General features: G+C 45.8%; 2 protein-coding genes across 4 annotated transcripts in view; one reads left to right on the forward strand and one right to left on the reverse strand.

Moving 5' to 3' along the window:
- Positions 1-1,197: 1,197 nt before the first annotated feature.
- On the reverse strand, positions 1,198-20,859 carry LOC106144048. 2 transcript variants are annotated; one of them, XM_026784287.1, is made up of 3 exons: positions 20,084-20,859; positions 3,294-3,440; positions 1,198-1,984 (listed from the first exon to the last, which is right to left on the reverse strand). In XM_026784287.1, exons 1-3 carry the CDS (start codon positions 20,371-20,373, stop codon positions 1,813-1,815), a joined length of 609 nt encoding a protein of 202 aa, XP_026640088.1. In that variant the 5' UTR covers positions 20,374-20,859; the 3' UTR covers positions 1,198-1,812. The 2 variants fall into 2 exon arrangements, with proteins under 2 accessions (XP_026640088.1, XP_026640089.1); XM_026784288.1 differs by having other exon boundaries at positions 3,269-3,440.
- The window catches only part of Slco3a1 (solute carrier organic anion transporter family member 3A1), a 282,659-nt gene continuing 277,894 nt past the window's right edge, over positions 19,727-24,491 (forward strand). Inside the window, exon 1 of one of the 2 annotated variants that reach the window (XM_013350234.2) lies at positions 19,727-20,086. In XM_013350234.2, the coding sequence (XP_013205688.2) occupies positions 19,907-20,086 (180 nt within the window). In that variant the 5' untranslated portion in view covers positions 19,727-19,906. The remainder of the gene's footprint in view (positions 20,087-24,491) is intronic. The other variant, XM_026784286.1, reaches the window with a different exon arrangement.

Genomic DNA, 24,491 nt, shown 5'->3' on the forward strand with positions numbered 1-24,491 from the left:
GAAGCTCGGAGTGGATTTGTCAACGCCAACTGGACAGGGTATGGTTGTCATGAACTCGCCCCAGTTGTAAAACGTGAAGACTATCTCTTTCCAACTGCTCACTCCCACCCCATTCTGTGACCTCCAGGGTCTAGCTCAAAGAAGTAACAGATAGTGCCTGAGACTCCCTAAGGCTCTCTCTTATACTTCCTCTTGGTTATGCTTGGGAGATACCTTTCCTGGGATATTTGGTTGACTCTCTGCAGACTTAGCTATATTTCAAAAGATAGGCCTGATAATAATTAAAAAGCAATGCCTGGATCAATATCTGTATGAGTGTACTCGCATGTGTGTAACATGCGTGCACGCATGTGCACGTGTGCCCGCACACACACACACACACACACACACACACACACACACACACACACACACACACACGAGAAGGAGAAAGAGAGAGTAGGGATAAGGTACAGCTTTCAAAGACATGCCCATAGCAGCCTCCTCTAACCAGACACCACCTCCTCAGTGTTCATTCAGTTATGAACCCAGTGATGAATGAGATTGTTGCTCTCATGGTACAGTCCCCTATTATCAGCATTGCCAGCTGGAAATGCACCGTCTAGTCTATGAGCCTGTAACCTGTGTCAGAGATTCCACATTCACACAGTGTGATAGATAGCTGTCGACATGCAACTGTGGTGGGCCTAGAAATATGTCTGGGGCCAAATAGAGATGTAGCTTCTTTTTTTGAGGAGAAAATCTGTACCCCGATCAAGAAAGGAATGGCCAAAAGGGGTAGGAAGTTTCTCTGAATTGCAGCAGCAGCAGCAGCAGCAGCAGCAGCAGCAGCAGCAGCAGCAGCAGCAGCAGCAGCAGCCAAAATGCTGCCTCTATCATAAAGGCTCCTTGCATTCTTTGCTTCATATTTGCCTTCAGCCTGAAGAATCCCTTGGCTGCTTATTGCCCGTCAGTTGTCTTCTGCTTGACTCATAGTGTCAGCCTTCATTTTTAGCCAATTTCTTATAAATCTACCCTGTTTCTTAGACACAATTTGCCTTGACCTCAGCTATTTGCTTCTGCCTCGAGCAAGCGCATAGAACTCCTTCTCCATAACTTCTTCCCATCAGACTCACTCTCTTACCCTGTATCCACAATCAGCGGCCATCTCCATTACTGCATAAAAGTAACCGAAAGAACTGCACAAGTGCCCACGAGTCAAGTTCCTTTATTGAGAGGACAGTCACGCTCACAGTGAAGACAGCATCTCATCAGCACTCCACTGAGCACCAACGGCATGGGAGAGGTTGGATACCAGCAGTGAAAATGAATATCCCACACTAGGAGCCATGCCATCGTTTTCCTTCATGCCATTTTGGAAGAGGAGCATCACCCTCATTGGACAATCTGAGAGTACCTTGATTTTGGACTGCACAAGGATAAATAAAGTTCAGCTCCTCTAAGCTAGCCAGTGTTAAGCATTTTGTTGCAGCAACATAAACGGACAGAAACACTTGGGTTGGTTGATTTGGGATGTCAAAACTTGAGTGGATTAAGAAGCATGGCATTGGAGAAGCAGGTTTGGAAACAGGTTTGTGTAAGCACCCTTCCAAGCTGGTGTGTGGCAGGCACCACTTTCAGCAATCCTCTTCATCTGAGCATACGCCAGTGCCTATCCAGCTCTTCTCCAGAGGCGTTTTCTGTGACTTTTGATACATGACGACCAAAAGCATCTCTTTCACGATATGGTTTTACAATAGCCGTACCCAGGGCTTCCCCGCTAGTGTGGCTGCCTCAGGACTCAGAGAGGTGATGTGCTAGATCATTATAAGGTCAAGCACCTATTCTTGTATTTTCAGCGTTCTGCTTTAAGAGTTGCATGATAAAGGTGCACAATGAAGAACTGTCCACTTCGCTCCATTGCAGAACTGGTGAGTTACAGGAGAGCTCGTGCAGATGAGATGAAATGAAAGTCATTCTTCTTCTCCACCAAGCTTTGCTGGTCCTAAACAATGAGGAAACATGAATATATTATGTTCAGTCTTTGCTTGTTCCATTTGAATTGGGTGGTAAAACATCGGGACACCAGTGTGTGTGTGTGTGTGTGTGTGTGTGTGTGTGTGTGTGTGTGTCTGTGTGTCTGTGTGTGTGTGTGTGTCTGTGTCTGTGTGTCTGTGTGTGTGTGTGTGTGTCTGTATGTGTGTGGTCCTTGGAGACAGGGACACGGTTAGGGAGTTGAGAACATTAGAGAATGCTGCTTGTTTGTCACTTGTCTGCCATCCTCAAACCAAAGTTGGACAAGTGGTCACTGGGAATGGGGCTTGGGTGGTTGGATAGACAGCTTCCTATGTCAATCATCAGGTGAAAAGGAGGAAGACCTCCTTAATCTTGTTTTATCTGGACCCCAGGTAAGCAATTACACCCCAGGAAAATAGTCTCCTACCTCCCACCCTCCCCTTCATGCTGCCGTGAGGATTTCACTCCGAGATGAGCCTTTGGCTTTAAGATGGGCAGTGGGTGGCAGGTCACCATTAATCACTGATCCCCTTATTTATCCACTCACTCATTCAGACAGTCATTAACCCAACCACTCCATGCTGTGCCTACTCTTCTTCCCACGTCAAGGGTCTGTATTTGCTTCATGGCATCACTATGCGGTCTCTAAAACCCAGGTGTTGCCACTGTTACCGCCTTAAGAATGGGACTCCTTAAGGGGTTAATAGGTCACAGGGCTCCTCATTTACAGGTGTGAATAAGGACTTAAAGGGGGATTCAGGCAGCATCCCATTCTCTTGCCCTTCTGTGGCTTGAGATGGAGAACGCATAGATGCCACCTCAGAGTACCAACCTCACTAGGACATCCCGACAGTACTTTGATCTCAGACTACACAGCCTGTACAAGTAAGAGAAAATAAAATCCTCTTCCTCTAAGTTATCCAGTGTGAAGTATTTTGTTATAGCAACATAAAATGGACTGAAATACTTGGGTTGGTTGACTTAGGATGCCGAAACTTGATTACATTAAGAAATATTCAGGTAGCTGGTGATACATTTTACATCCAAGTCTTCAGCAAATACCAATCCCATTTCTCTTGTAGTAAAAAGGAAGCTTGGGCAGTTTTGTGTTTAAATGGAGTATTTGGCTTTCCCAGGTGTGATTAGGAAAGATTGTATACAAACAGGTGTAAACAGAATGTGTAACATCCACCCTTGGTGTGAAAAGGGGCCACCTAGCCTCCTGGGAGTTCATCGTCACAAAATGGTAGCGTGAGGGAGGCTATATTCTCACCTGCTCTTTGGAAGCGGATACGAACCTCTCCGTTGCATGTCGTCTCTCCAAGTTTCTTTTGCCTGTAGATTCCAACAGCATTTCTGTACCACTGTAGATCAGACCATCAGTTCGTATTCTCAAGTCTGCAGCCCTGTGCTCAGTCATGCTGCTGGTTTTCCTGGTTCTCCAGCTGGTGAGAGAGAAATCTATGTAGGTTCCTCAGTGACTCAAATAAAATACCCTGATAGCTAACCTTCATTATCAACTAAGCTGGAATTAGAATCACCTACAAGACACACCTCTTGGCTGTGACTGTAAGGCCGCTTCCGGAGAATTTTAACCGTGGAGGGAAGACGTACTTTTAAACGTGGGTGGTATCATCCCGTTGGCTATGGTATGACCCAAAAGGAGAAAGTGTGCTGAGCACAAGCATTCATCTTTCTCTGCTTCTTGAGTGTGGGCAGAATGTGACCAGCTGCCTCACCCTCCTGCCACCCTGAGGGCCATTGTAGCTGCCATCCCAACCCCGCTGTGATGGACTAGACCTACAACCTGAGAACTCAATAAACCCTGTCCTCCTTAAATTGCTTCTTATTAAGTATCTCGTTCCAGCAATGAGTGAAGAGCTGGCGAGGAACCAGTCCCCATGATCCGTGGCTTTTCACAGTCTGTCTTGTTCTTTGAGACAGCCCTGTCGGAAACAATAGTACTATCCATTAGATCCAATACTTACGTTTGGTTAGAAACAAAAAGAGACCAGAAAATAAACCCTGACTTTTCCTGTTGCTTTCTTGTGTATGGAGCAGCACACCATGCTTCCTGCAAGCTCAAATCCAATGCGCATGCTCAGTGACTGAGGTTCTTCCATAGAGAAGTCTGTGAAACCAGCTCGCACCCTGATCGTCCCCCCAAATTTGATTAAACATAAATCCGTCCCCGCTCCTATTTCAACACCCTCCCCTGGGAAAATCCATAGGCTTATGTGGGGAAAGACTTTTTATTCCAATGTTAGACTTTGAAGTCTGAGAACAAAAGCTGTGTCCCAGAATACAAGGCCTGTTTCTTTCCAGAGAGCTGGCCCAGATTTCAAAGAGAGATCAAAACAGGTGAGAACTCCCCATCCCTGCTGCTAGCTTCCCAGACTCTGGGGACCCAAGGCCAGAAGAATGAAGGACCCGACAACAAATACCAGATAACTGATTGGCTTTAATATGAAAAATGTTGGAGGCACAGGATTCTCGGGGAGGGGGACGGAGGGGCAAAGCTTCTGATCTCACCTGCCTATAATCCGGAGTCAGAGTTATGCTATTACCGCTATTACCTTTCCCTCACTCCGTCCTTCACTACCTGCCTAGAAACGTCAGTCAGAGAGCAGTTTGGGGAGGTGTCAGGCAGTGTTCCACATCCGGGTCAGGTCTTTTTCATTGCTGTGACAAATCTACTTAAGGAAGGACACGATTATAGATTAGTCTGGCTCTTGACTTTGGCCAGAGAAGCTTCAGTCTATGATAGTTGGCGGTTGATGCAGAGGCTCGTGCCTGGTCAGAATAAGTGACCACTGAGTAGTCTTCTCTAAGTGGGACATCCACATCAACCCCCCTGCCCCGCAAGGCTCAGGGAACGTCACAGAAGAAGGGGTGGTAAGAATGTAAGAGACTGGGGATGTGGAGGAGTGCTCTAACTCAGTCCTTTGACCATGACACGGCCTTGAACTCATGAACTCACGGTAGCCACGGCTGCCTGCACAAGACTTGAATAAGATCAAGCCAACGAGATCCATCAATAACCTCACAGGCAGCACTAGTTGGATTCAGTGGGTTATTTAAACATTGATACCGTGGATAAATCTGAGTGGGCATGAAAGTGTGAGGGGGGGATAGTCAGGGTAAAAGGGACATGGTCGAGGGAGAGGGACATGGGGTGCCTGAAGGGAAAGGGAGTTGGTAGAGTACATGGTTATGTGTGAAACTGTCCAAAAATAAACAAAAGATGTGCTAGTTTTCCTTTTAAGGAAAATGGACCTTAGATACAATCAGAGAGTGATTGGTTGGTTACTCGCACAACATCTGTACCGCTCTCATGCAGCCAGGCCACGGTTGTAGATTCCAGGGTTTGTAGCTGGGTTGGTGGTTGCCTTTCTTCTCTAGTAGCATGCAAAATACCTTCCAATACCCTGAACACTAGTCAGTTAGGAGCTAGTTCAACTTCGCCATGTTCAATGAGATTTGTAAGTGTTGTCTTCACCAACAGGGCCTTGCCATCAGTTTGTGGAGAGCAACCAATAGACTCAGAAATAGCCTGAGTTGTTTGGGGGTTTACATGGGCCCCCTTTGGTCAATGACACAACTGTAACATAACCCATATCTGACACTGGATGTTTTACTTGTTGGCAAAAGACGTCTATTTGGGGCATTGTCTCCCCTGTTATTTGGTAACTCGATTTACATTTCTTTCATATCTATTTTAAGAAGCTTCTACAATAGTACGTTTCTTTTCTATTAACTTTCCTTACTAAAAACATCCCAGAACTCCCTGCCTAAAGATAGTACCACTCACAATAGACTGGGCCCTCCTACATCAGTTATTAAGAAAATGTCTGTACAGACATGACCTCAATCCATCTGACCAACATACCCCCATCCCTGCAAACGGAGACTCCCTTAGGTAACTCTGGACCATGTCAAGTTGACAGCTGAAGGTGTTGGATTCAAGGGTCTTCAGCCTCTAAAATAAACAAGCAAGACAGCATGTCTCCATGGACTTGCATTTTCTTTTTTCCACACTACCTCTCCTATTTCTTGAACTAACCAGTCCCTTCAAATCACCCATTGTGGGCACCTTAGTTTCCATGTTGTGCCAGAAATCACACTATTTTGCTCACCCTAGACTCTTCTGCATCGGTTCCGACTTTTAAAAGTGCTGCCTTGAAATATTAATCTTAACCCCGCTGCTTATTGGCACTCGCTCACACTTTTCCGCCATGCTAACTGCCTCGTCTGTCTTTCCTTTCCTGTCTCACCTGCTTATATTAATTTATAACCCACTCCCCCCTGACATTTCTTCTCCAACCTGCAATGGAAACGAACCTGGAAAGCTCATTTTTTTTAAAAAAAAAAAAATCCACCATGTGTCATTTGTTTTAAGGGAAAATTTATTGTGTTTCCCTTGACATTCTTTAAAACATTCTAAACATACAAGACAACCAAACAAAACATATACAAATATAGCGATCATAGAGAACATTACTGGACTGAGGTCTATATACCTTCCTAAAATGTGAACACCTTTTCTTCCACCATTATTTTTAAATACCACCTATATTGCTAGTTTTTTTTTAAGGTTTGTTTTTATTTATTTATGTTTTTTTGTGTGTGGACACGCGTGTGTGTGTGTGTGTGTGTGTGATGTGGGAGTGGGTGGCTTGTGGTCATGCACAGAAACCAGGGAGGGTATTGGATCCCCTAAATCTGGAGTTGTAAATCATTGTGAGGTGCCCACCATGGATGCTGGGATCCTAATCCAGGTTCTTTGAAAGATCAGCAAATACTCTTAACCACTAAATCATCTTCTACATTTCTTAAGAATATAAATACAGTTTTCTTTTTGAAAAATAACTTCATATTATTTTAATTATGTGTATGTGTGTTTGGGGGAGTATGTGTAGGGGGCCAATGGTGGCACAGAACTTGTGAAAGTAACCCACTAATGTCTGATTCGACTTAAGGCCCATCTCATGAGAAAGAGCTCATACCTAATACTGCTTTGGTAACCAAGAATTAGAGACTAGATAGCCCAGATGTTCTGCTATACTCACAGAGCAATGCCTTATCCAGTCATTATCAGAGAGGCTTCCCATGGCAGCGGATGGAAACAGATGCAGAGATCCACAGCCAGACATTATGTGGCGAGAGAATCTACACTGGAGGTCTTCACCAATCCCTTCTCCTAGGGTTCAGGGAATCCTACAGAAGAGAAGGTGGAAAAATTGTTAAGAGCCAAAGGGGATAGAAGATACCAGGATAACAAGTCCTCTGAATCAACTAAGCAAGGTGCACATGAGTTCACAGAGACTGAAGCAGCAAGCACAGGTCTACATGGGTCTAACCAAGTTCTCTGTTTATATGTTATAGCTATCAGCTTAGTATTTTATGGGACTCTGGACTATGAGAATCAGTGGGTCTGTGATTCTTGCCTGCTCTTGGGGACTCTTTTCCTCCTTTTGGCTTGCTGTGTCCAGTTACAATAGGACAATTATTACTTTACCTTATCTTATTTTGTCCTGTTTGGTTGTTATCTCTTAGAAGTCTGTTCTTTTTTAATGAGAGACAGAAACAGAATGGATCCAGAGGGTGGAAGGAAGGGAGGAACTGAGAGGAGCAGACGGAGGAGAATCTATAATCAGGATATGCTGCATGAGAAAAGAATCTATTTTCAATAAAAGAAAACAGAAAAGAAACCAAACTAGCCAAACTAAGGGAGCAGTGGAGAGCAAATCAACAAGAAGCATTTCTCCAGCCTACAGTCCACAATCTCAAAGAATCTAGACAACAAAGAAGACCTTAAAAGAGATATGCATGGATCTGCCAAGGAAGGAGAAAGACAAGCTCTCCTTGTAAATTGGCACTGTGGGAGCAAGGGGCTGTGTGGAAGGGGAAACGGGAAGGAGGAAGAGGAGTGGGGAAAACGTATAGCTCAATTAAAAACAACAAATAGTTAAATTAAATTAAAGAAGAATTATTCCCCAATGGAATTTCTCTTTTCTAGTTCCTACCTTCAGGTTCCTACTCTGCTTGGGTTCCTGTAACCTATAAGCTGAAATATTCGCCCACCCCCAAACAAACAAGCAAACAAAAATGTATAGTGCCTGAATGGTGCTCATTGTATTTAATGGACATTTGTGTAGCTGTTTCCTCTGAATTGAAATATTCCTTCATGGAATCGGGAGGGCAGAGGCGCACACACGTCTGAGAAAGTCATCGGAGTGATCTTCATACGGTGATAAAATCAGCAAGCAGCAGAGAAGGCTCTTTGGAGGAGTTGCCCTCACGTTGTGTAAGGAGCTCTTGCGATGCCACTATGAGTTGTTACCTGTGCTGCACGAGCTTGCTAGTCACACCGATTCCTGAGTCACCATGCTCCTTATTAAATAATAATTCACTCATAATCCTAGAAGTAGTTATTGTCTTAGCATGCCAGACTCGGATTGACTTGTGTCTTCAGCCTATCAGTTGTGTCCAATCTGGGGCAAGGAGGAGCTCATTCCTGTTTTCCCAGGAAAAGTCACAGGGTCCTGAGGCCAGCTAAAGCCCTCAGGCTAGAAAAGCTTGAACTGAGGTAGTGCCCAGTGTCCCTTTTTTAAAACACCTGACAAACTTTTTCTTAGAATTCAGTTCTGAATCTTTGTCTAGGTTTGTGTGTGTCCACTGGTGTTCATTTTCTCTTCTGGTGTTTTTATGTATCTGTATGTTTTCCCAAGGCAGTTTGCCTAATTTACTGCTTCCTGGTACTTGGGCAGATAGAAATGAGCTTCACTATTTTTTTTTTTTAAAATCAAGCAGAGTTAGTAGAAGAAATAAAATACCAATTTATATTAACCACCTCTCATTAAAATTAATAAAAGATTAAACATATCTCTTTATAGCCAAACTTCTGTGTTCATCCTAATTACCTATAGCACAGTTCAAATTAAGTTTCTTTCTGAATATTATTGCGAAATTATGTCTTTCACAAACTCATCCCCTTTCAATTAACCACAATTATCATATCCTTTTGGATGCTCAAATTGTAGCTTGGGTAGTGAGAAAACTCTAAGCTGGCTCATTTGTCCTTTTGGCACCTTTGTGTGTCTCTGGCATCTGTAACACCTGGGTTTTCCAGAGACAGAGCAAGAGTGAGTGAGAGAGAGAGAGAGAAAGACAGAGAGAGAGAGTTAGACAGACAGACAGAGGCAGACAGAGAAAGAGAGGAGAGCCATGAATATAGACAAGGAACCACTACTGCTGATAGACTTAGACCAAGAAGACTGGCTCCGAGTCTGCCCGTTACCGTATCCTAACACCGTTATCATATTTACGCCACTGCCCTTGATTGCCTTTGCAGCAGGACGTCTTATTGATCATGAAGACTTTCCAATGCAGGGATGTAACAAATGACTGCCCCTTAGCTGTTTCATAGTTTTAGCCCTGGATTAAGTCAGCTTTGCTACTGGTCTTCACAGAAGGCTGATGGCTGCAGACCCTCACACTTGGCCTGTGTTCCCCTACCTCCTTGTGGTCCCAAACCAAAGTACCCAAGTTCAATTCTCAGGCCGCATGGTGTGTTGGCCACCTGGGAAGGGTAGGCCTTTTGTGCTCCAGAGGAGTTCTGGATGGTGGTGTGTTGGCTTTGTGTCTTCCAAAAGGGCTTGGCTTTGCTCTCGACAAAGTGTTTCCTTCAGTGTTTGGGGTTCCATCTGGAGACCCTTCTTCTCCCCTTCAACTGTGCCTTTGTACCAGCAATTACATGTCTGTCTTTGTAATTCTTCCTTGTTGACCGCCCCCCCAATGAATGTTAAAAAGAGGAAGAAATGCCACCTCTGGAAATTCTCTTCCCTAGGTCTTGGTGAGGGCGGGTGTTCTCCTGCTACACATGCCCCCGCAGCTGCATCTCTGTTAGTCAATTTATCTCCACAGATTCTGGTTTCACATACTTTTGATGATTGGTTCCAAGGGCTGCTACCCCAGGCTTGCTGGGCTCTTTACTCAGAAGATCTGAAAATGTCCCGGGTATGCTGCAGTCTTTGCCCATTTCTTTCCCATCAATAGGTTGAGGGAGTCACCACCTTGGGGCCTGATCACCATCCATTCATGAAGAGGGCTTGGGATCAGAAAGTGGAAGACACAGACTAGAAAGTAGATAGCATGGTCGTGTCAGATCTGCTAAGACCCCCGAAGAGGACTGGGACAGCTGTTCAGTTTGCACGCACCCCTCTGAGTGGGGGCAGGGTGAGGGAGGGATGTGGTGGTTCCAGACCAGAGTTCCATTAACCAAAACAATTGGGTCCAGGTATGATGAAATGTGTACAGTATCCTTTGCATCAGGAAATGTTTCAATGTTGTTTGCATAATGCAAGCTAATTCCCAAGTGTTTGAATGTAAAACCTTCCATTTATGGGCTAGGTGTGTGGAAGGTATTTAACACAAAATAACACTTTGATCTGACCAGTATGTTGTTTCATATCTTTCCAGCTCTTGTGTTGATTCCCATCTTTAAGGTGGGTAAACTGAGGATTACATAAGTCAATTATCTATAGTCAAATCTAGTACATGGTAGATTGCAATTCTAATCCATGACTCTTGATTCTAGAACCCACGGTCTTGTGTATGCTATAGGTGGGCAGTGACACCATTCAGAATCCTTGGGTCACTTGCCTTACCAACATTTCCCCAGTTATACATTGCTTTTTAACAATTTTTTTAAAAAGTAGTTGAGGATTAAAACTGCTGTTTTTTTCCCTAGACCTGGTAAGATGTGCGTATAATCTAAACTACCCAGGATGATGAGGTGACGGATTGCTTGCTTCAGGCCTGCTTGGCTATGGAGTTTAAGGTCAGCTTGGGCAACTTAGTGAGACACTGTGTCAAAAGAAAAAAGAGCCAGGTACATAGTTGAAACAACATGAGGAAACAGAAGGAAAATTTAATTTTGCTAGTCTTGTAAGACATAGACTCCTTCAATCTCTCCACGTTATAAAAATGACTCAATAAACATCGTACAGTAAAGCATGGTATTTATCTTTAGTGTTTGAGTCTCCAGCTACTTTCTCAGGTTAGAGGCACCCAGGGGATTAGTGGCGCAAAGGGAGGGAGCAATTTGATGACCCAGGTAGCCGGTGGCCGATCAGAATTTGTGTGCCTTCATACCCTGTGCAGCAACTTGTGAGGGAGCCTTTCCCATAAGACTTCAACAGAGCATTCTCTTTAAGGAAGCCAGCCAGCATGATGGCTCAGCAGGCACTTGCTGCGGAGCCGAAATTTGATCCTCTGAACTCCTGTGCTGAAAGAGGAGAACTGATTTCTGCAAGCTGTGCTTTGTTACATGTGCTGTGGCACACACACACACGCACACGCGCGTGCACACACATACACACTCATCAATTAATAAATATATAGAGAATTTTGCCGCCTGTGTGGGGGAATAATTACATCTCATATCCATTTGATTAGTTGCGAGAACGTTATATTTTCCTATGTGCACCAGAGTTTGCATTTTCTGTCCATGGTTCTGGGTGGATCTTGCCTGTGTCTCCTGGCAGTATTAGGGTTTTATTTACCGATTTGAAAGAGTGCATTCTGTGCTCATTTAATGACATCCTCCGTCTGCCTTGCTGCTTCAACAACTTTTTCCAATTTGTCATTTGATTGTTTCAAGTCACATTTCCTGAGGTAGAGCATTTAGCAGTTTTAATGGTGTCGGAGTAAAATCTGTCTAGCGTTTCCTTGGTAATTACTTGCACAGTGTTTTTTTAAACTTAGAATGCCTTTTCTTTACCAGGGAGCCATTAATTTTTTAAAAAACGGTTCATCTATGTGTGGTTCCTTAATCCATCTGTTTTTATTGTTTTGGTTTGAGGCTGTGATCATGGTGAGGCCGTGGTTTGAGCTCATCAATTTTCCCAGCTATTTGATAAATAACATTTCCTTCTCCAATTTTAAAAAATTGTTGTTGCTAGGTTTCTTTTCTTAAGCTGGGATAAATGCTGGAGTCTAGTTCAGGGTGGTCGCTCTAGCCTGTCCATCAAGGGGCCGGTTCCCAAGCTAGTAATATTCAATTCCATTTACTGCTGCTGATATTCTAATATCTAGAAGGATAAGCTCACTGATTAATTGTTCCAATTTTCCTTTTTAAAAACATTTTTTAACTTTGAGAATTATAACTCGTGGGCTGGAGAGAGAGGTTGTATGTGTGTGTAGGTACCAAGTTTATGACCTCTCTTTTGGGACAGGTGAAATTTGCCATGCAAACTTTCATTTGCTTCAGCCTCTCAAAGTTATGTGACCTTTCTTAAATAGCATATCCATAATCTAGAAAAACTCCCATTTACTTTTACATTCCTTTTCTACTTTTCAGGTTTGTTTTCACTCTTTGCCTTTGCATATCTTCTAGAGTGATCCAAGTTCTTCATTTTGCAGACAAGAGACCTCAGGCTCTGAGCACCGGCGAATTACCCAGACCACAGCCAGCGAGAGTGAGCAGTGGGACATTCTGAATCAGGAACCCCTGACTCCGAAGCCCACAAGGCTATCTTACATTTTTCCTAGATTTTATTTTCTCCACTTTGTTAGTGTCTTGGTTTCTTTTCTCGTTGCTGTGATGAAACACACCAAATAACAACCGATGAAAAAGGAGGCCATGAAGTTGAAGGAAAGTGGGGAAAGATAAGTGGGAAGGTTTGGAGAGAGGAAAGGGAATTCAGATAAAACTTTCCGGAGAACAACTTGACTGGGAATGGGCTTGTTTTAGCTTATGGTTCAAGGTAGAGTCCATCCTGATGGCGAGTCAAGGCGGCACTAGCTCCAGGTAGCTGGTCACATTGCACCACATTCAGGAAAGAGAATGGGAAGAACGCAAGCTCGGAACCAGCTTCTCTTCTCTATATTATTCAGGCGCGCAACCCCTGCCAAGAAAGTTGCCCACCTCACTCTTAAGATGGATCTCCCTACGTCAGTTCACATAGTTAAGATATCCCCTCACAGGTGTGCAGAGGACCATCTCCCAGAGGATTCTAGACTCCATCAAAACGACAACAGTAATCGGCAACACTAGGTACATCATCTCTTTTTAATTCTTTGCACTTAAGATTTTGAAAATTGTTACATTCATTTAGTATGCACGTGTGCTTGTACACAGGGGTACAGGTGAGTCTCATGGTATGTAAAGGTCAGAGGACAATTTGTGGGAGCTGTTTCTGTCTTTCCGCTATGTGTGCCCTGAAGATCAAGTGCTTTTACCTGTTGCACCATCTCTTAGCCCCTGAATTTGAGATTTTTTCTTAAAGATCACCCTAAGAACATAGATCAAATTCGTGAATACTATAACTTCTGTTGTTCCTCAAAGTTCTTGTTATGTAACCCAGGCTGGCCTGGGACTCACTATGTAACACAAACTGGCATTGAACTTGAAGCTCCTGCTTCCCTAACAATAGGAGTACTTGAGGCTACCAAGTAAGAATCTATGTTGAGATGGAGGCTTGCTCTGTAGCCCATGCTGGCCTCATCCTTGCCATCTTCGTGAGTCTGCCTCCCCACAGGGTTACAGGTTACTGCTGCACGGAGCCCAGCAGTAAAACAAAAGCTTTGACAGCCTCCTTGGAATCTAAAGATTTTCCTTCCTTTACACAGGCTTCATGTAGCCTTGGTTGACACCAAATGTACTATGTAGCTGAGAAGGAACTTAATTTCTAATTGTCCTGCTCTCACCCCCAAGTGCTGGGATAACAGCTGTGAACCAGCACACATGATGTATGGTCCTAGGGATGGAGTCTGGGCTCTGTGTGCCTAGGCAACCACTCTACCAATGGAAAGCCATGCCAATCCTCCTCTTTTCTCAACGCCTCCATTTCCCACAAATCATGCCAACATCATTTAGAATCATAGACAAATAAACTATTGTGTTTATTTCTAGTAATCTCAAGAAAGCAAGAAAAGTATTTCTTCTAATATTTTTTCAATATTTCAAAACCTAATTTGGTATGTTTAGCTGGAACTGTCACAATCATTTTGAGCATGTCTTTGCTACTCATGAGGCTTTTGTCTTTTACATATTGTTTCCTCAGAGATGATCTTTTGGCTTTCCAATAAAAATACAGAAGGGGGTCTTTTTCTGCAGCTCTTCATTAGATTGTTTCACTGTGTATTGTCTTCTTCACAAACTGACATTTCAGTCGGAAATGTTTTCTCCCCAGTACCACTTAGACTGTGCTCTGTGGGGGCATCTATTCTTACAATCTCTTGCCAGCTCATTGGGCTCATTTTTATCCTACATAGTCAAAATTTGTATTTTTCTCAGGATGCTTGTAGAATTTTTTAGAAGTATCTTTTATATGCAAACAAATTTTCATGATTATGTCTGTGCATTTTTTATTTAGCTTTTTTTTTGTCTAAAATGTGGTGCAAAAATGTGGTCTACTTTTTTTTTTTTATCAAGCTCAAATTTGCCTTCTGTTTATTTGTCCAAAGAGGCCGATGTAGTTAGAATGTGAAACAGTCCCCATAGGCTTATGTTTTTGAACACAGCCTTTAGCTGGTGGTACTGAGTGGGCAGGTTTGGGAGTTTTATGAGGTAGAGCCTCCCTAGAGGAAGTGGGCCACTGGGACAAGCCTTAGATTTCCTGTCCACTCTCTACTTCCTGATTACAGACGCAATGTGTGCAGTCATACCCTGGCGCAGCAGCCATGCCCTTCCTGCCATGAGAGAATGTAGAATCTCTGACAATATGCCAAAGTCAGCCCCATAAGCGGTTCCTCATCAGGAACTTGGTCATGACAAGAAGCAAAAGCATCTACAGAAAATTCCAGCTATTCTTGCCCCCAGGGATTTCAGTCTTCCTAGATAAAGAGACAGTCCTAAAAACTCAAATGAGAACAGCTACAGGATCCCCTGTCTCGGTCATCCAACTATTTACCTGACAACCAGTCTAGGGGATACACTTCTGATCGAAGAATAAATGTTGATCAAAGTCAGTATTACTGTTTTAGACCACCAAGTTAGAAATTGGCTTCCTAGATGGCATTAGATAGCAACTACAATGTTGTCCACACTATCCATATGAACATCTTTGTATTTAATTTGCATCTCAGGACTTAATCTGCAATTACCTTTCCCTTCACCTAGTCCCATAATGCATTGCTGGGAGCCAGAACTGCACAGGTAGACCCAGGAAGATGAGAGTGTAAGGTACATGGTGGGTCCGGGGGGATCTTTCAGACTTTCTGGTGGAGAAACCAGCCTGGATCCCCACAGAGTCACTTCCCTTCTTCCTAGGATAGGAGGAGATACTCATCCTTGCTCCCCTGTTAGGGATAACTTCCTCAGGAATCTGTCATGCTGTCCTGGCAGTCTTTTGGAATGCTCACGGGTATTTGAACAGATATCAGAAAAGAAATATCCAAGGCGGCTATTGTGATCTGAAGTTCAGCATCCTTCCTCTCATTCTGTAATTCAGATGTGCGGCTGAAACAACAATCGGGCACAAAGACAAAAGCAGGTGGACTCTACCCTCAAGTGCCCTGCTATGTCATTAGTGGCCTGGGCGATTTCCCTGCAGGATGCCAGTGAGCTGACACCATCAGAATGAAAACACCCAGCACCTCCTTTGAAGATGGTGTTTTTTTTTCCTCCCTGAAACTCAAAATCAGAAACAAACATGAATATCATACTAAAATACAATATTGGTTTCTTTTGAACTGACTTTAGGCTGATTGTTCTCAAACCATGATGTATATGCACACATTCTTTTTATACTAAGAATTAAATAGCCTATTTGGATAAACAAATTCTACTTATTTTCAAACCAACAGAAGACCCTGAGGGGAGATCCTGAAATCACAAGCATGGCTGAGTATATTTTTATTCCTTTTTTTTTTTTTACCTCAAAACTAATCTGCCATAAACATAGCACATTTCTCAGAACCCTACTTATCCTCTGTTAATTTTCCAGTTTCTCCCCATACTCTCTCATGCCTTCTCATTTTCCACCTGGATTTCAGAGTCACGTGGCTGCAAATCGTATCTACATGGATGTTTATCCTTTTGATTCTCTGTTGAGCTTCAGGACATATTCAAGTTAAGAGAGACGACTTACAATAGGAATCTCAGAATATAGTGGGTAGCTAGTGGAGGATATGGTAGACAGGCATCTATCTACCAGGCAAACTGGAAAATGGCTTGGTGGAAGAGAAAGACGGTAAGGAATATGAGCAAATTTTACCTCAGCGCAGACATAGCTTGCAAGCTGAAGAAGTTGTATCCTTGGTAACAATAATAATAAGTTATTATATATTCTATACTAATAAGATCAATATAGAATATTTATTGAATTTATTATTGTATATTCATTATATCTTATTCATGTATTGTATATATTTCCCATCTTCTACAGGGTAAGCACCTCAGCACTTCTTTTTCCACCCCAGTGACAACCAGAAATCACTCTATGCGTTTGCTTTCCAACCTCGTATTTGCTGTGAACAAAATTGGAGTTGGCAAAAGATGACTTGTGTGAATCATCTGAACCACAGTTTCTCATTGTGTTGAATTACATGGAGGCAGCTTGATATGAAATCTTGCCACAGCCCAGTGATAGTGACAGTGGAAGGTTGTCACTGTGTGTGTGTATGTGCATGTGTGTGTGTGTGTGTGTGTGTGTGTGTGTGTGTATGTGCGTGTCTATACACGTAAGCGTTTTCTCCTCTGCAGTGGGAGAGACAAGCTCTACCAGTCCTGACCACACCGTATTTACCTATCACAAGTTAATATTTTAGGACTTCCTTTGAGGTCAACTTGTCTTCTCATGTCAGGAAATAGTCTTCTGGATTTCCTGGGTCAGACTTCAAAATTACGTAGCTCTCCAGTGTCCAGAACACTGCCAGTAGTCAACCAAATAAGACTCTGAGAGTCAAGGCCTTACTAGCAATGTTTTCTTCTAACTACGAAGAGTTACCTTGCCCAGAAAAGTGATTGACAATCCAAACTAAATGCAAGGTCTTGGTGGGCAGCCACTACCGACCCATCCCTAAACTCATTACTCAATGCTGGGGGGGGGGGTAGGTAGACCAAAAAGACCCCAGCTGGACACTGGAATGTTTCTGATTTCTCTGTGACAATATCAAGGCCGTCTTGTCAAGGAGGTCTCTGTGGGCTTTAGACTCAGCTTGTCTTGCTCTTCAAGTCCTGGTGGACTGTCTATTTCTAAAGCTGGTTAAGAGGGAGTAACACTGGCATCAGGGGAGCTCAGCCCCCTCGTCTGCTTCTTCCTCTCTCATTTCTCCTCATTTTGGGTATCGCTATCAGTTCCTGCTGGAGCATGAAGGTTCACTCCCTGCCAACTGCTCTGAATACCACAGGGCCACTTGTTGCTCTTTCTTTGTAGTAAGGGGCTCAGTAGATCCCAATCTCCGTGGAAGGGGGCAACCATCCCAACTTGATAATTTTTGGGGAGCTGTGCAGACCCAATGGTGGTTAGTTTGCTGCCTCTGCTTTTGTGTATCAGGGATGGCAAAATGGAAGCACTTGGTTGTCGCAAGCCGACCCCATCACCCACCCCCTCAACCCACCGCCGCCAGTCGCCGCTCATCAAGGAACTTCGTGAGTGAGGAAGGATTCTGTAAGGCCAGAGTGCCAAGAAGCAACAAGGGCAAGAAGCTGAACATACAGAAGAAAGCTAGCATTGTGTGACCAGAGGTGGTAGAAGGAGGACAACCAGGCGGTAAGGATTTCAATCATGGCATAATAGGTTCAGACAGGAGCCCAGAGACTATCAAACTATTGAATTAGTGGCCCCGAACTGAATTGAAATTTCCCTACCAATCTCATGGGGGGATGACAAGGTGCCAGTCACAGGAGGAACTTGTCTACCAGGAAGATATTCCACATGGTTATGACAACTTGTCAGACTCCCTCACAGGAGAAGGAAACTCAGACGATGATGGGTTAATGATGGGCAGGACTATACCTTGGCCAGGACCACTTGGTGATGTGTACCTTTTTATACCCTAAAGCTAAAGTGTATGCAGAACACTGGACAGATCCAGCTGTAACTCTCCCCGATGTATCCACATTGAATGAGTCTCCCTTCTCTGCTTTTGACTGTTACTTGCCCCTTTAATTGGTGTAGTGAGGACAGGTGGCTGAGCCTGCCCTCTTAAGTCTGCTAGAGCCCCAGCTTTTTTGACCCTAACAACTCTGGATGTAATACCACTGGTGGAGAACAGGGCAGCCAGTGATGCCAGGGACCAATTTGGGCAGAAGGTACCCAGACAAGGGGAAGCACTTTGAAAACCACACCAAGACTAGGTGAGGTCATGTCTGGAAGACAGACGGATGAAGCAATTTATATTTAAATGGTAAAGCAAACACCACACCCTCACTGTGCCACGGTCTACTCTTACTCAGTTTCTCTGGAAGAAAGTAGAAATTATGGCGGCACTAATTGCTGTGTACTTTTGAATGAGAACCTTGGCATTGGGATATAGACCCCAGGGAGAAGTGAGTCCCTTTTTGGAAAAGATTAGTAGGACAAAGTTTTCCAAATGTATTTGGCCTTTCAGTTGCTAAAGCGGACAACGCTAGATACTTCCTGTTCCTGACCACTTTCCCCTCTGCTTCCAAACGCTGTTGCTGGAACCCGTGGATCCTATCAGAAGTGTCTTTTGGACCAAAGTCCTAGGGAACGCTGTGGGTAAGGTCTAATGACAACTGGGCTCTGCTGCCTGTGGACCTTCAGGTCAGGGCCAGGGAGGGCTATATAGTCAGGAGATGGGTGGGGACAGGACAGGCTTGTGGCTCACTGCTTCCTGAATTCCGCCCTCAAGCAGCTGGAGCACTAAACAAGGCCCTCTGCTGGGGTCCTTGTGACCTGCAGTCGCCTGTACTCCGTGGCTTAGTCAGTGAGACTCCCTTAAGATCTAACTTCCCTTCTCGGCGCTTCTGTTTCTCTCCCATTTTCAGGGAGTGGGCTATTTAGACACGGTCAATAGCCACCACCGAGTGCAGGAGCTAAGGCAAGCCGACGGAAGAAGCCCCTGGCAGCTCCGACCTCTGGCATTTTCCGGAGCCCCGGAGTGCAATAACTGTGCCCAGAAATCCCGGAACCAAGCCAAATATAACACCAGTACCAGGGATTCTCTCTTTATGGAGGCAGCTTCTCCTCTCCCGCCTTAGCATTCCGGTACCTAGCATTAGGTACTGGCACTAGAAGTAGGGTTCCTGGGCACCCCCACTTCTGCGTCCCATTGCTAACCACCTTACCGACCACCCAGTTTCCTTCCTGGAGCCCGGGGCCGCACAGTGCCTCCTAGTGGCCGGGTGCACCTTCCCGGCTCAGCTTTCCACCCCACCAGGACTCCCCGATCCTGCAATTTCTCGGGGGCAGCTAGACCCCTGGCCATGACCATCAGTCAACCCTCAGCGTCCCAAACAGGTCCCCTCGTTCCTCCCAGGGGCGAACCCGGAGCCAGTAGCAGCGTAGCCCGCGGCTCAAGGCGACGACCAGGCCGTGGCCCGGGTTTGGGGAGCTAGGGGTGAAGGCAGGCGAGGCCGGCGGGCCAGGGGGAGACGGTGAAGGCAACAGCGGGCGTCTGAGGGAGGCGAAGCGGCGGCAGCGGCGGGCGGTGCGAGGAGTCCCTGTGATTGGCACAGCCCGAGCTGGAGGAGGCGGCGAGGGGAGGGCGGAGGAGGAGGAGGAGAAGGAGGAGGAGAAAGGGGGCGAGCGCGGCGGCGGCGGCGGCGGCGAGGAGCGGAGCCTTCAACCTCTCCAGCCGCGGTAGGACGGGGGCGGCCGCCGCGGGTCCGGGGCGGGGACAGCACGCAGCCTCGCGGCGCGCACCCCCGCCCGACAACGGCCACGACACCCGGGGCGAGCGGGAAAGCGGCGGCGGCGGCAGCGGCGGAGGGGGAAGGATGCAGGGGAAGAAGCCGGGAGGCTCGTCGGGCGGCGGCCGGAGCGGCGAGCTGCAGGGGGACGAGGCTCAGAGAAACAAGAAGAAGAAAAAGAAGGTGTCTTGCTTCTCCAACATCAAGATCTTCCTGGTATCTGAGTGCGCCTTGATGTTGGCGCAGGGAACGGTGGGCGCCTACCTGGTGAGTCCGGGTGCCAACTCTGCTACGGACCCCCTTCCCTGCCGGCGCTTCTCCGGCTTGCCAACTGGCACCGGGAGGGGGCTCGCCGGAGCCGGGGGCAGGCGGGCATGACCTCGGCCGGGCGCGGAGGTTGGCGACTGGTGCAGAGGCGGCCGCCGGGGGAGCTGCCGGCCCCGAGCCCGGAGCAGGCGGGACCGTGGATGCCGGCAGCAGCTCGTGCGCCTGGCAGGGGCTGGGGGCCGGGGCGGAGGGGTGCCCGAGAGGAGACGCCGCGGGCAGGTGGGCATGAAACTGTTTCTTCTTGAAAACCCAGCCAGATGGCGAGTTCAGGGAACCTCCTCGGAGACTAGAAAGGCATCGCGGTTCAGGTGACCTGCACATGGGAGGAAAAGCCAGTTAGCATCCTGCGTCCTCTACTCTCCGTTTCATCCGCCGGGAGAACGAATCATTATGCATCATTTTTCCCCAGGCTCTTTCTCCATCCAAAAATTGCCGGGGAAATTTAACAGCTTAGAGTAAAAGGAGCCGGAGTGTGGCCCTGATCTGAGTGGTTGCTGCGGGGGCGACTAGTTAGTCCCACCCAGATCCCAATAGCCATCTTTCAATGTGGGGATAAAGTTACAGTACCTGGAGAGCAGCTGTGAGTTTGTGTAGTTCTAGCTTGATTCCCTAACCATGGTCGCTCTCGGCCACACAGGCAGTGGATCTCAGCATACAATATGTATCTATTTTATTTGTCTCTAGGAAGGGATTATTGATGCTCAAAAGGCCCATGGATGCCTACTAGACCCAAAGAATCCGCTTGTAATGACTCAGCACTGTCAAGTTCCTACTTTGTTGCTTTCTCCTGCAGTGCTCAGGTGGTCCGCACTTGAGGAGCAGACAGTGCACTTCCAGACCGCTCCTGTCTTAAACAGGAAAAGATGTCTCAGAGTGGAGAGTGTTAAATCTTTACGTGGCGATTGACCTGAAACTGGAATCAGATGTCATAGATTTGAAGTGTCAGTAAGCACCGTTGACAGAGATGGCATCGGACAAGATTTCGAAAGCTGTTGGAGAACCACATCCAGTGATAGAGCCATGTGTATCCTGATGTTATCATGAAGCCCTCATTCCTGGCCCTGGGTTAAAGTTAAGGAGGGCCAGACGCTGAATACCCAGTACCACGAACAATTTCCCAAGGCTCCTACAGGCTAAGGTGAAGTGGAGCAGTGCTTGGTGAAAGTTAGTTATGTAGTGACTGGGGAATGGGGGTATGGGACCTCTAGGGCTTCAGTCCTGTTCCTGGGGAGACAGAACTCCAGAGGGTTCAAGAAATCAAATGCATTTCTGTTGCTACTCCCTAGATAAACAACTTTTAAACCTCCATCTCTGTCTTGTGCATGTATGTTGTCACTGAACTCTGGGGCCAAAAGTGTTCCTTTTTTTTTAATCATTTTGTCTATGGTTTGAATGCTATGCTGCAAACTTGGGAATTTGCTTGATGAGAACGAAGGTGTTTGGAGGGGCAGCTTCTTTAGGGGTGATTTGACTGGTAAAATACTTAGAAAGGTACGTGCGTTATTAGAGGCAAGCGTGCATTGTTACTGATAGCTGTGAGTCTGTAGCATATGCAAACTATGTTCTGTTTAACTAGGTCTTCATGTAAACGGAGGCAATGACTCTGTCAGCAGCTGGCTCTTGTTTAACAGTGCCTTCGCCTCAAACCAGTTTTGCTGAAGAGTACGGTCCTCACATGTGGCAAACAGCAGGGTTGTACTTCTCTTCCCAGGAATGATGAATGCCTGAGCTTAGGAGTTTTCGCGTGCAGTGACTTAAGGGTTTTAGAAGGAAGTGAAGCTGAGCCTCAAGCCGATGGGCAGCCTTGTTCTTTTTGGAAAGTTAAAGAGCAAGTGCTTCTACCGGGGCAATATCCCCAAGCAGGGCTGGCCCTGGGAGGTGAGGGGTTACCATGAATCTCAGGATGAGGAAAGGACAGGAGGCAATCAGTCCACCTGCGCATGGCATCTGGCCACTCCTGTCCCTGATGGAAAGTCCTGTGGTGGGGGGAGGTGTGTAAAGGGTAAAGGAGCCAACAGGTGCCTTGCATAAAACAGATGGAGGCCCAGGAGAGGACGGGCCTAGGAAATTGAATTAATTTTCATCAGTAGCAGGGCAAGCATAAGGTTCTCAGGGCCTTGCTCTGCCCCCACTGCCCTTGACGTCCTTGTAATATATGCACCTCATCTGAAGACTGGGTAGCTTGCAGGGACCGACCCAGTCAGCCTGCTACTAGGCTTCAATCTCCTGGGTCACCTAAGAGTTTTCTCTTCCTCTGTTGTTTTGGACAGGTTGGGAAAGTTGTGGTTTTCTTTCAACCACAGAAGCTCGCTCTCTCTCTCTCTCTCTCTCTCTCTCTCTCTCTCTCTCTCTCTCTCTCTCTCTGGATATTTTGGGAAATCACTTATTACAGGAGGGTCGAGGGAACGGCAGATTTTCTTTTAAGATGTCCTGAGTCTTTTGCAGGAAGCCTGAGACCCTGTGTCTGCAGATGAACACAGGTGATCCGTGTGCAAGGGGTGTGTGTAGATGTGGTCTTTTCAGGGGGAACAGCATGCTCGACTGAGAAAGTATTTTCAGGTACAATGCCGGCCCTGCTTCCTTACCCATGAGGAGAATGACTACAAGCTGGAGGAGTTCAGTGACATCCTTTCCTGTTGGATTTCTAAAGTCCACGTAGCTACCTTGTCTTTTTTTCTGTCTCCTTGGGTGCCTTTTTGTGTTTAAGTATTAGGAAGGGCCATTTCCTTTTTCTCTTACATCCCGAAAAGACAGATTTCTCGTTGTCCTTAGTGTGTCCTCAGCGACATTGGCGTAGGTATAAGTTTCCCAACGGCAGAAGTGAGGCAGGAAGTGGCCTGTGATTTGAGAAGCTGCTCTGAAAAGTAGGACTCCTGTGTGCCTGTCCTGGGGTTGGGGGTGGGGTGTTAGGGAGGGATAAGAAAGAGGGGGAGAGGAAAGGGATGGAGAGAGAACAAGAGGGAGAGGGGGAGAGGGGGGATGGAGAAAAGGAAGAGAGATTGAGAGATTGAGATTTTGATTGATTGGCTTCTCTTAAGAATCTCCCTGTCCAGGACACTCAAAGAATTGTATATAACAAGCCATGCTACTCTGGGAACCTGCAACTTTTGCTTGGGTCTTGGAGCCTTCCAGGAAGTGAAGAAAGACTGGGATTGTGACATCCTTGGTAGATTTTTTTCAGGACAATAGAGAAAAGGTAATCCAGGTGCCACCCAGCTTAGCCAGGGACTCTGAAATCAATACTTAGAATATTGTTGTACTGCAGCGTCTTAAACAGCTTGGTTGGCTATGATATATATGTGTGTGTGTGTGTGTGTGTGTGTGTGTGTGTGTGTGTGTGTATGATATGAGATATATCATCTATCTATCTATCTATCTATCTATCTATCTCTCTATCTCTCTATCTATCTCTCTATCTCTCTATCTCTCTATCTATCCTGTCTAAGAAGAGGCCCACTGAGTTTAATGGTTATTGTGCCTTAACTATTTGTCCAAGACAGGGCCATGTATATTTCTGGTACCTGGGTGTTTGCTTCCAGTGGCTCCCATCTGTATTGCCCTGTTTGCAGGGATATAACTGCTGTGGAAGTCTTGGGCTGTTGAAAAGTGGTCCAGGCATGTGGAAACCGACCGGAGAGAAAGCCATTTGTGTAGATATGTCTGTGCATTGTGGAGGCTTACTGAGATGTGAGGAGCCAGGTAACCCTGCAGAGACATGTGTGTGTGTGTGTGTGTGTGTGTGTGTGTGTGTGTGTGTGTGTGTGTTGTGGCGTTGCTGAGGACTTGAGGAGATAAGGATGCAGACCGGAAATTAAAACTTCAGACACCTTAGGTGATTGCGAATGAAGCTCACGACAGATGCTCTTGAATTGCTTTAGGATGCACATGGAATAAAGGCCAGTGGGAGTCTCTGGAATGGGGTCTTCAGGGACTCCGTGAAGCTGAGGCGGGCCTTTTCCTATTTAGAGTTATGCAGAAGTGTGTCTGGGGGTGTGGTTACAGGGTAGTGACATAGATGACCGAGTGTGGCTAATGAGGCGCTGTCTCTCTGCTTTATAATCACTTATTTTTAGGCCAGAGAACATTCAGCAGGTTTACAATCAGCTGCCACGGTTGATATTTTCCTTTTTTCTCTGAAGAAGCATCTTTTTGAAGATAGGTTCTTGCATAGCTAGTCTAGAAGCTGACGGCTAAAAAAAAAAAAAAAAAAAAAAAGAATTTAAAGTCCTTGTCAAATTAGTAGGATGACCAAGGTAACTGTATTTTACTTAATCGAATTATTTTATACACTTGTGCTTACTCATAATGACAAATTCCATGGTATTTGCATACTTACTAAATAGCC

Source organism: Microtus ochrogaster, chromosome 22 (genome assembly GCF_000317375.1).
Source record: "Microtus ochrogaster isolate Prairie Vole_2 chromosome 22, MicOch1.0, whole genome shotgun sequence".
NCBI classification, from domain to species: Eukaryota; Metazoa; Chordata; class Mammalia; order Rodentia; family Cricetidae; genus Microtus; species Microtus ochrogaster.

What these genes read in the sequence shown, in the direction of transcription:
- LOC106144048 (XM_026784287.1), bottom strand. Translation starts at nt 20,373, where the DNA reads ATGCCCACCTGCCCGCGGCGTCTCCTCTCGGGCACCCCTCCGCCCCGG. An exon ending in TTGGCACCCGGACTCACCAG is followed by an intron (nt 3,441 to 20,083) that starts GTAGGCGCCCAC and finishes CTCTCTCACCAG; the next exon opens with CTGGAGAACCAGGAAAACCA. An exon ending in AGACGACATGCAACGGAGAG is followed by an intron (nt 1,985 to 3,293) that starts GTTCGTATCCGC and finishes CTCATTGTTTAG; the next exon opens with GACCAGCAAAGCTTGGTGGA.